Source organism: Equus asinus, chromosome 2 (assembly GCF_041296235.1).
Source record: "Equus asinus isolate D_3611 breed Donkey chromosome 2, EquAss-T2T_v2, whole genome shotgun sequence".
Classification (NCBI taxonomy): Eukaryota; Metazoa; Chordata; class Mammalia; order Perissodactyla; family Equidae; genus Equus; species Equus asinus.
In genome coordinates, this window is record NC_091791.1 from 182,085,759 (window position 1) to 182,098,164 (window position 12,406).

Below are 12,406 nucleotides of genomic sequence, written 5' to 3' on the forward strand. Positions count from 1 at the left end.
AGCTCATTTAGTTTTAACACTGAATAATCCGTTGTCTGGATGTACCACAGTTTATTTATTCATTCACCTACGTCTTGGTTGCTTCCAAGTTTTGTCAAGTATCGGTAAAGCTGCTATAAACATTTGTGTGCAAGTTTTTGTGTGAACATAAATTTCACCTCCTTTGGGTAAATACCAAAAGAGTGTGATTGCTGGATTGTGTGGTAAGACTATGTTTAGTTTTGTCAGAAACCACCAAAGTGGCTGTACCATTTTGCATTCCCATCAGCAATGTATGAGAGTTCTTGTTTCTCCACATCCTCACCAGCATTTGGTGTTGTCAAAGTTCTAGATTTTGGCCATCCTAATAGGTATATAGTGAGATCTCATTGTTGTTTTAATTTGCATTTCCCTGATTACATATGATGTACGCCATCTTTGCTTATTTGCTATTTGTTATCTTCTTTGGTTAGGTGTCTGTCAATGTCTTTGACCTATTTCTTAACCTAGTTGTTTGTTTTCTTATTCTTGAGTTTTAAGTGTTCTTTGTATGTTTTCAGTAACAGTCCTGCATCATATTTTTTTTTGCAAAGATTTTCTCCAATTCTGTGGCTTGTCTCCTAATTCTCCTGATGTTGTCTATCATGAAGCAGAAGTTTTTAATTTTAATGAATTCCAGCTTATCAATTATTTCTTTCATGAGTTGTGTCCTTGGTGTTATATCTAATAAGGCATCACCCTGCCCAAGGTCATCAAGAAGAGGTTATCTTCTAGGAGTTTTATAGTTTTGTATTTTTCATTTAGAGCTATTATCCATTTTAGTTAATTTTCGTGAAGAATATAAAGTCTATCTAGATTAAATGTTTTTGCACATGAATGTCTGTTTGTTCTAGCACCATATGTTGAAGAGACTATCTTTGCTCCATTGTATCGTCTTTGTTCCTTTGTCAAAGATCAGTTGACTATGTTTATGTGGGTCTATTTCTGGGCTCTCTGTTCTGTTTCATTGATCTATTTGTATAGATCTTTTCTTTCACCAGTACCACAGTGTCATGATTACTGTAGCTTTATAGTAATTCTTGAAGTAGGGCAGAATCAGTCCTCCAACTTTGTTCTTCTCATTCAATATTGTGTTGATTATTCTGGTTCTTTTGCTTCTCCATATAAATTTTAGAATAAGTCTGTCAATATCCATAAAATAACTTCTGAATTTTTATTTGGATTGCATCGAATCTGTTTAAGGACCAGAGTGGGTCTGCTTCTTGGTGAGTTGAAATCATAGTCTTCACCAGAATTAGTTGTCACACAAAGTAAAATTTTATTTGCAGCATGCAGCAACCAAAGGAGACCACAGGGAATAATTTCACAAAGCCGTGGCTACTCTTGTGCATTTTGCCCATCTGCACAGGCATCACTCTTATGTTTGGAGTTTGAACCAGTTCAGGGCAGTTGGTGTTCAGATCTTCTTCCTGGAACATAGCTGAAACCAACAACCTCAAGGGCATTAGAGAAAGAAACTCATGCACTTTTCAGTGAGACAAGAGAAATAGGTCAGACAAGACAAGAGAAATAGTTCAGAATCCATGACTGGTGACAAATTTATAGATCAAGTTGGGAAGAACTGACATCTTGATGATATTGAGTCTTCCTATTTATGAATATGGAATATTTCTCCATTTATTTAATTTTTTGTTTTCATTCATCAGAGTTTTGTAGCTTTCCTCATATAGATCTTGTACATAATCTTGTACATATTTTGTTAGATTTATACCTATGTATAATGTGCTAATATACATGATATGGTGTTTCTAATTTCAATTTCCACTTGTTTGTTGTTGGTACATACGAAAGCAATTGACTTTTCTATATTAACCTTGTATCCTGCAACATTGCTATAAGTTATTAGCTTCAGGAGTTTTTTGTTGAATCTTTTGGAATTTCTACATAGATAATCATGTCATCTGTGAACAAAGACAATTTTATGTCTTCCTTTCCAATCTGTGTACATTTTATTTTCTTTACCTGCCTTATTGCATTAGCAAAGACTTCTACAGTATGATGTTGAAAGTGTGAGGGGACTCACTTGTCTTGTACCTGATCTTCATGGGAAAGCTTTGAATTTATCTCTGTTAAATGTGTTAGCTCTAGGTTTTTTATAGATAGTCTATGAAATTGAGAAAGTTCCCCTCTACTCCTAGTTTACTGAGTTTTTATCATGAGTGGGTACTGGATTTTGTCAAATGCTTTTCTTGCACCTAGTTACAGGATATGTTCATCTCCCCAAAAGGAGACTTCCTACTCATTTAAATAGTCACTCCTATAACTCCCTCTGCCCAGCCCCTGGCAATACTAACTCACTTTCAGTTTTTCTGGATTTGCCTATTATGGATATTTCATATAAATGGAATCATATAATATATGACCTTTTGTGTCTGAATTCTTTCACTTAGCATGATGTTTTTAAAGCTCGTTCATGCTGTAGCATGAATCAGTACTTCATTTTTTATGGCTGAATAATATTCCATTATATGCATATTTCACATTTTGTTTATCTATTCATTAGTTGATGGAAATTTGTATTGTTTCCACCTTTTGGTAATTGTGAATAATGCTGTGATGAACATAGCTGTACAAATTTTTATTTGAATACCTGTTTTCAATTCTCTTGGGTATATACTCAGCAGTGGAATGGTGGGTCATATGGTAATTCTATGTTTAATTTTTTGAGGAACTACCAGGTTGTTTTCCAAAGTGTCTGGCTGCACTGTTTTACATTATCACCAGGAATGTATGAGGGTTCCAGTTCTCCACATTCTAATCAACATTTGTTATTTCCCATTTTTCTGAATATAACCACCCTAGTGGGTATAAAGTGGTATCTCATTGTGGGTTTGATTTACATTTTCCTAATAATTATGTTAAACATTTTTTCATGTGCTTATTGGTCATTTGTGTATCTTCTTTGGAGAAATGTCTATTCAATTCCTTTGTCCATTTTTTGAATTGAGTTGTTTGGCCTTTTGCTGTTAAGTTGTAAGAGTTCTTTATATATTCTGGACACTAGACTCTTATCAGAGATATCATTTGCAAATATTTTCTTCCATTCAGTGGATTGTCTTTTAATTTTCTTGATGCTCAAAAGCTTAAAATTTTGATGAAGTCCAATTTATCTATTTTTTTCTTTTGTTGCTTGTGCTTTTTGGTGTCATATCTAAGAAAGCATTGCCAAATCTAAGGTTGTGAAGATTTGCCCTTAGTTTTCTTCTAAGAGTTTTGTAGTTCCAGCTTTTACATTTAGTACCTTGGTGCATTTTGAGTTAATTTCTGTATATGTTGTGAGGTAAATGTCCAACTTCATTCTTCTACATGGTTGTCCCAGAAGCATTTGTTGAAGAGATTATTCTTTTTCCATTGTATGGTCTTGGCACCTTTGTGGAAATCAATTGATCATAGATGGATAGGTTTATTTCTGGACTCTCAATTCTATTCCATTGACCTGTATGTCTATCCTTGTGCCAGTACCACATTGTTTTGATTTTAGTAGTTTTGTACTAAATTTTGAAATTGGGGCGTGTGAGTCCTTAAACTTAGTTTCCTTTCAGGATTGTTTTGGCTATTTGGCATTCTTTGCAATTCCTATGAATTTGCTATGAATTTTAGTCTCAGTTTTTCCATTGTTCAAAAAGGGCAGTTGGGGTTTTGATGGGAATTACATTTTTGACTCTATAAATCACTTTGGGGACCGTTGCCATCTTAACAACATTAAGTCTTCCATTCATGAACGTGAGGTGTCTTTTTTTATGTCACCTTTAATTTCTTTCAGCAATGTTTTACATTTTTCAGTGTACAAGTCCTATCCCTCTTTGGATAAATTTATTCCTAAATATTTAATTCTTTTTGATGCTATTGTAAATGCAACTGTTTTCTTAGTTTCATTTAATTACACCTGATTTTTATATGTTGATCTTGTATCTTGCAATTTTACTGAATTCATTTATTAACTTTAATAGTTTTTTTGTGAGTTCTTTAGGAGTTTTATATGTAAGATTATATCATCTATGAATAGAGATAGTTTCACTTCTCATCTTCTAATTTGGGGGCCTTTTATTTATTTATTTTTCTTGCTTAATTACTCTTTTCTAAAGCTTCCAGTACAATGTTGAATAAAAGTTGGGAAAGCGGATATCTTTGTCTTATTCCTGATCTTAGGGAAAAATCTTTCAGTCTTTCACCACTGAGTATGATGTTAACTGTGAGTTTTCCAAAAATGTCCTTTATCATGTGGTTCTTTCCCCCCTTCATTCTATTTATGTAGTGTATTACATTGATTTATTTACATAGGTTGAATCACCCTTCTGTTACTAGGATAAATTCCACTTGGTCATAGTATATAGTCCTTTTAATATGCTTTTGCATTCAGTTTACCAGTATTTTGTTGAGGATTTTGTATCTGTATTCACAAGAGATATTTGTCTGTGGGTTTCTTTTCTTGTGATGTCTTTGTCTGGCTTTGGTATCAGAGTAATGCCTCTCCTGCTCTCTTTTGTTTACTATTTATATGGAATACCTTTTTCCATCCTTTCATTTTCAACCTATTGTGTCTGATTATGTTATTTTAAAAATCCATTCTGGTGATATCTACCTTTTAATTGGAGAGTTTAATACATTTACATTTAATGTCATTACTGGTAAGGAAAAACTAACTGCTATATGCCATATTTTGCTATATGTTTTCTGTATGTTTTGTATAGTTTTTGTTCCTCAATTTCTTTATTACTGCCTTTTTTGGTGTTTAATTCATTTTTTTTCTAGTGTACCATTTTGAGTCCCTTCTCACTTCTTTTATTTATTCTATATTATTGCTATTTTCTTAGTGGTTACCCTGAGATTACAATTAAAATGATAATTTATAACAATCTAGTTAGAATTTAATAGCAATTTGGTTTCAATTGTATACTAAAATGTTACTGTCCTATATGTAGCTCCACCACCAGCTTCATGTTGTTATTGTCATGAATTACATCTTTATACATTGTATATACCTTGACATAGATTTCTAATCATTGCTATATGCATTTGCTTTTTAAGTAACATAGGAAAAAAGGAGGAGTTAAAAACAAAAAATATTATAATACTGGCTTTTGTATTTACCTCTTTGTTACCTTTACTGGTGTTCTTTATTTCTTCTTATGGTTTCAAGTTATTGCCTGATGTCTTTCATTTCAGGCTTAGGGACTCCTTTTAGCATTTCTAGTAATGCAGGTCTACCAGCAATGAACTCCCTCAGTTTTTATTTATTTGGGAATGTTTTAAATTCTTCAGTTTTGAGGGATAGCTTGCCAGATGTGGAATTCTTGGTTGGTAGTTTTTTCTTTAAGCACTTTGAATATGCCATCCCACTGTCTTCTGGCCTCCAAGATTTCTGATGAGAAATCAACTGTTAATCTTATTGAGGATCATGGGTACATGATGAGTTGCTTTTCTCTTGCTTTAAGATTCTCTTTTTGTCTTTGTCTTTTGACAAGTTAATTATAAGGCATCTTTGTGTGAATCTTTCAGAGTTTATCCTACATGGAATCTTTGAGCTTCTTGGATGCATAGACTTATTTGTTTCATCAAATTTAGGAAGTTTTCACTCATTACTTTTTAAAATGTTATTTCTGAGCCTTTTACTATCTCCTTTTCCTCTGCAACTTGCAACATATGCATGTGTTCGTATGTTTGATGGTGTTCCTTAGGTCCCCCAGGCCTTGTTTATTTACTTTTTCACTCTTTTTACTTCTTTGACTGGACAATCTGAATTGACCTACTTCAAGTTCACTGAGTCTTTTTTTGCCTACTCAAATCTGTTGTTCAAACTTGATAGTGAATTTTTCATTTCAGTTTTTGTGCTTTTCAACTCCAGAATTTCAATTTGGTTCCTTTTTTTTATAGCTTATCTATCATTCAATTTCTATCTATCCCTATCTTTATTGATGTTTTCTATGTGTTAAGATATCATTCTCTTAGTTTCCTTTAGTTCTTTGTCTATGGTTGTCTTTAGCTCTTTGAGCATATTTGAGACAGTTAATTTAAAGTCTTTGTTTAGTACGTCCAATGTCTGGGCTTCCGCAGGGACAGTTTCTATTAATTTCTTTTTGTCCTGTGAATGTGCCATACTTTCTTGGTCCTTTGCATTACTTGTAATTTTTTGTTGAAAAGTAGACACTTTGAATATTATAATGTGGTGACTTGGGATATTGGATTCACCCTCTCCCCTTCCAGGATTTGTTGTCACTGCTTCTTGTCATTCATGTTGTTTGTTTAGTGACTTTTCTGAACTGATTTTGTAAAGTCAATATTCTTTGCAATGTGTGGCCACTGAAGTCTCTGTTCTATTAGCTTACTTGTCAACTAGTGATTTGACCGAGATTTCCTTAAACTCCTGTAGCCAGACAACAACAACAATGCTTCTCTCAGTCTTTGCAGATTGACTTTGTGTTGGGGCACTCCTTCAGTGTTTACCCAGGCAGTTACAACTTGAATGCCTTAGCTTTCATTTCCTGCTTTCATGGAGTCTGAATCAGCCAGATTCAGGTGAGAGCTTACATTCTTCTTAGGTCTTTTCTGTGCATGCTTCCAGCCTTGGGCTTGCAGGTGGCCTTCTAGAGTCCCTGGAATATGTGGAAACTTTCCAAAACCCTCATTCCCCCAGGTATCTCCTTCTTTAGCTTCTTCCTTCCCAGGCTTTTTGGTCTGTCTATTGCTTGCCCCAGCTGTTATCCTGTGCCCCAGGTGGCAGCAGTCAATACATTTACCTTTAAATGCTTTTGATCAATATCATCAAGGAAGCTCCAAGGCAGACAAAACAGAGGGAAACCATTGAACCAGGCTTTCAGTGATCCACCAGACAGGTCAAAACACGTAACCACAGTTCTTTGAGAATGAGATTTGTATTGCTCCCTTTTGTACTAGCAACCTGCACCAGGAATGCAGTTTGCCATCCTCAAGGCCACCATGGAGCTGGGAAGTGGGGGAGGGTAATAGTGTAAGTTAGAACACTATAGAGCTCTCTTACCAAAATTCAGCAGTTCTTTCCCCTTTATTAAACATTCCCCTGGTTGTTGTAAGTTTTTAGTTAGACTTCAGAGTTCCAAAAAAGTTGATTATGACAGTTTTTGCCAGCTTATTCATTGCTTTTGTGGAAGGATGGAGTTCTGGAGTTCTCTACCATTTTTGCTCTGCCCTAATCTCTCAACTCAATTTATCGTTGCCTTGACTTTAACTTAAAAATAATGTTAGTGATAATAGGAATCTTCATCTTTTGAATTTAATGAAAATGCTTTTGTTTTTTTACCAGAAAATATAATAGTTGTAATTTTGGAGCCATTCATTTTTTAATTATTTCAAGGGAGTATCCTTTTATCCTTTTCTTATTTAATTTTTTCTTGTGATCTACTTATAAGATGCTCATGTTTATAGGCTTTCTAATTTTGAAGGGTAAATGCCTCTTGGCCATCATATATGTTTAGATGGAATATTATTGAACTATACTGAATTCTCTGTCTTTACTTTCTTTAAGAATCTTCATCTATATTCATTGTAAGAGTGTTCACTAGTTTTGTAGTCACATTTTGATTTTAGGATTTCACTACTTTCTCAAGATAAATTAACCCTTCCATTTATTTCTTTTCTTAGAAATATGTCCTTTAGGATTGGATAATTTTTGTTCTTTGAAAGTTTAAAATAACTTACTTCTAAAATTATCCCAGCTTGTAGCCTTTTGAAGGGAAGGCAAACTTTTTTGAAACGCTCAAAATTCTTTCCTAGTTGTTGCTCTATTCTGGTTGTCTACGTCTTCTTGAGTTAAAGGGTCATTACCTTTAGGTAGGAAGGCATCGAATTAATTGAAGAAGAGCAAAAAGGTCAATTCAAGGTATTATAAGACAGTGCTATCTTATGGAGGGCCTTATGTGCCATTTTAAAGAATTTGACCTTATCCCATTGTCAATAGGGGCTGCTGAAAGTTTTTGAGAAAAAAGATCTTTATTCACCATCCGCAAATCAATCAATGTGATACACCACATCAACAAACTGAGGAATAAAAACCACATGATCATCTCAATAGATGCAGAGAAGGTATTTGACAAGATCCAACAGCCATTTATGATAAAAACTCTGAACAAAATGGGCATAGAAGGAAACTACCTCAACATAATAAAGGCCATATACGACAAACCCATCGCCAACATCATACTCAATGGGCAAAAACTGAACCCCATCCCCCTGAAAACAGGAACAAGACAAGGATGCCCTCTATCACCACTCTTATTTAACATAGTACTGGAGGTCCTGGCCAGAGCAATCAGGCAAGAAAAAGGAATAAAAGGAATCCAAATAGGGAAGGAAGAAGTGAAACTCTCGCTGTTTGCAGACGACATGATCTTATATATAGAAAACCCCAAAGAATCCATTGGAAAACTGTTAGAAGTAATCAACAACTACAGCAAAGTTGCAGGATATAAAATCAATTTGCATAAATCAGTAGCATTTCTATACTCCAGTAATGAACCAACAGAAAAAGAACTCAAGAATACAATACCATTCACAATCGCAACAAAAAGAATAAAATACCTTGGGGTAAATTTAACTAAGGAAGTGAAGGACTTATATAATGAAAATTACAAGGTCTTTCTGAGAGAACTGGATGACGACATAAGGAGATGGAAAGACATTCCATGTACATGGATTGGAAGAATAAACATAGTTAAAGTGTCTATTCTACCTAAAGCAATCTACAGATTCAACGCCATCCCAATCAGAATCCCAATGACATTCTTTACAGAATTAGAACAAAGAATCCTAAAATTCATATGGGGCAACAAAAGACCCCGAATTGCTAAAGCAATCCTGAGAAAAAAGAACAAAACGGGAGGCATCACAATCCCTGACTTCAAAACATACTACAAAGCTACAGTAATCAAAACAGCATGGAACTGGTACAAAAACAGGTGCACAGATCAATGGAACAGAATTGAAAGCCCAGAAATAAAACCACACATCTATGGACAGCTTATCTTCGACAAAGGAGCTGAGGGCATACAATGGAGAAAAGAAAGTCTTTTCAACAAATGGTGCTGGGAAAACTGGAAAGCCACGTGTAAAAGAATGAAAATTGACCATTCTTTTTCACCATTCACCAAAATAAACTCAAAATGGATTAAAGACCTAAAGGTGAGACCTGAAACCATAAGTCTTCTGGAAGAAAACGTAGGCAGTACACTCTTTGACATCAGTATTAAAAGGATCTTTTCGGACACCATGTCTTCTCAGAGAAGGGAAACAATAGAAAGAATAAACAAATGGGACTTCATCAGATTAAAGAGCTTCTTCAAGGCAAATGAAAACAGGATTGAAACAAAAAAACAACCCACTAACTGGGAAAAAATATTTGCAAGTCATATATCTGACAAAGGCTTAATATCCTTAATATATAAAGAACTCTCACAACTCAATCACAAAACATCAAACAACCCAATCAAAAAATGGGCTGGAGACATGAAGAGACATTTCTCCAAAGAAGATATACTGATGGCCAATAGGCACATGAAAAGATGCTCATCATCGCTGATCATCAGGGAAATGTAAATCAAAACTACACTAAGATATCACCTTACACCCGTTAGAATGACAAAAATATCTAAAACTAATAGCAACAAATGTTGGAGAGCTTGCGGAGAAAAAGGAACCCTCATACACTGCTGGTGGGAATGCAAACTGGTGCAGCCACTATGGAAAACAGTATGGAGATTCCTCAAAAAACTAAAAATAGAACTACCATACGATCCAGCCATCCCACTACTGGGTATTTATCCAAAGAGCCTGAAGTCAGCAATCCCAAAAGTCCTGTGCACCCCAATGTTTATTGCAGCACTGTTTACAATAGCCAAGACGTGGAAGCAACCTAAGTGCCCATCAACAGGCGAATGGATAAAGAAGATGTGGTACATATATACAATGGAATACTACTCAGCTGCAAAACAGAACAAAATCATTCCATTTGCAATAACATGGATGGACCTTGAGAGAATTATGTTAAGTGAAATAAGCCAGCGAGAGAGAGATAATCTGTGTATGACTCCACTCATATGAGGAATTTAAAATTATGGACTAAGAACAGTTTAGTGGATACCAGGGGAAAGGTGGGGTGGGGGGTGGGCACAAAGGGTGAAGTGGTGCACCTACAACATGACTGACAAACATTAATGTACAATTGAAATTTCACAAGATTGTAACCTATCAATAACTCAATAAAGAAAAAAGATCTTTATTATGTGGTGATCAAATCTGATCACTCTACAGCTAGGAATGGAGTAAAACTACTAGCCCAGGTGTGAGTTGATGAGAGGGAAGTATGAAAGCAGTAGAAATGAGAGAAGGAACAGATGCAAAAGTCAGTGTGTTTGAAGAATTGCCATGACTTTAATGGTCAATTACTAAAGGTTATTACTAAATATTACTAAAGGTTTATTCTGTAAGATATTAAGTTCAGAATCATATATATGCTGAAAAATAATTAGTAATATTCTTTAGCAATCAGAAATAATTAAAAATAAATATAAATTTCTCGTATTCAATAGAAAATACATAAGACATTTCTTAAAGATAGGGTAGGGGCCAGCCCCATGGCAGAGTCGTAAAGCTCGCATGCTCCACTTCAGTGGCCTAGGGTTTCGCCGGTTTGGATCCTGGGTATGGACATGGCACTGCTCATCAAGCCATGTTGAGGCAGCATCTCACATAGCATAACCAGAAGGACCCACAACTAGAATATACAACTATGTGCTGGGGGGCTTTGGGGAGAAGAAGAAGAAGGGGAAAAAACCAACAAAGAAAAGAAGATTAGCGACAGATGTTAGTTCAGGTGCCAATCTTTAAAAAAAAAAATAATAGGGTAAAAAATATTTTGCTCCAGGATAAAATATCCTGGGTCTCAGGATGCTTAGTGCTTTTGAAAGACTGTTACCTGTCTGCTAACATACTGGCTGCATGCTTTTCTCCAGATTACCATTGCTTTCATAATCTAACTTTCTTGAACCTCTATTTATCCTTCTCCTGGATTTATTTTAACTTCTTCAGAGCAGGCAACCTACTAGCTTATTCTTCTTGTTTTTTTTCTTAAATGTCTTCTTTATTTTATTTCTAAAAGCTAATTTCCTTTCCATTATTAAATGATTAAAAATGAGATTTCCAGGAATTTATATAGGTCAATGATAATTTCAAAATTGAAGTCAGAAGTTAATGGAGACAGAATCCAATTCACACAACTGATACAATAGTTTTATCCATAATAGAGCAGCCTCCTGTTTATTTGGGTGGATCTTCAGTGCCAGAGAAAAATCCCATAAGAACTCTACTCGCTGAGGCCCGTTTCCTTCAAAATGGATTATCTGTTTTTTCTAGAGAACAATCTTCTATAAATTACAGTCTAACATTTTGGGTACTCAACAAGTAAAAATAAATCTCATCTCTATTTTATTGTAAGGTAAAAGTAAGAAACATAATAAAATTAGTAAGCATATAACTAATAAACATATAATTATATATATGATAAAGTATAATTGATTTATTTATAAAAAGTTCATATCCTTTTTGCTATTAACATCATGACCAAACACTCTTGGGAAGCAAGGAGAAATAATCACAAATTGTTATTCAAATATAAGACTAGTTGTATATGTTTGCCAAAAAAAGAAAATACATGTTTTTTGCAATACCTGTTAAAATGAGTTTTTTTCTTTTTCTAGGACATGCCGAGGGAGAGCGTATTTTAAACGGCGCTTATATAAGCAAGCAATTCAGGATCTTTCTGTTGCCATTCACTTGGATCCTAACAACTGGGTAGCCTTCTACAACAGGGCCTGCTTATTGAGAAAGTGCAACCCTTTCAGAGCCCTCCAGGATTTCAGCGTTTCAGGTGCTTTCCCTTCGACTGCACAGAGATGGGAATTTGATCTGAGTTTCAGCACCTCACTTCCAGGGAGTGGAATATTAACGTGGGATGACTAATGTAATATGTGTATTATTATATAGTAAATATATATTCTTATATATTAATATCTGTTTATATAGTACATATATGCATATATACTTATAAGCAACAATGGTTTAGCTAAGTGTTTCGAATACATGCTTTTAGTGTGTGTGAGTGTGCGTATTTACATGTGTGTGTAACTGTGGCAAAGGGAGAATATAATATCAATGAAATCTCCATATATTGAGTTCGGAGGATATTTCTGGAAATCCACATCTATTTCCTAGTCAGCTTGCTAAAATGGCAATAAATTGTCCTGGTGGGCTGTGTCCTACTCCATAGGCCCAGCCCATGGATTAGTCGAATTCAGAATTTTTTAACCCTTAAACTGAAAATAGACTTTGAGAATCCTCA

The 12,406-nt window shown here is 34.7% G+C and overlaps 1 protein-coding gene across 1 annotated transcript in view; it reads left to right on the forward strand.

Annotated features, from left to right (window-relative positions):
* TTC6 (tetratricopeptide repeat domain 6) overlaps positions 1 to 12,406 on the forward strand; it is a 183,417-nt gene that overhangs the window by 125,318 nt on the left and 45,693 nt on the right. Inside the window, exon 17 of the mRNA XM_070520038.1 lies at positions 11,766 to 11,935. Within this exon, the coding sequence (XP_070376139.1) occupies positions 11,766 to 11,935 (170 nt within the window). The remainder of the gene's footprint in view (positions 1 to 11,765; positions 11,936 to 12,406) is intronic.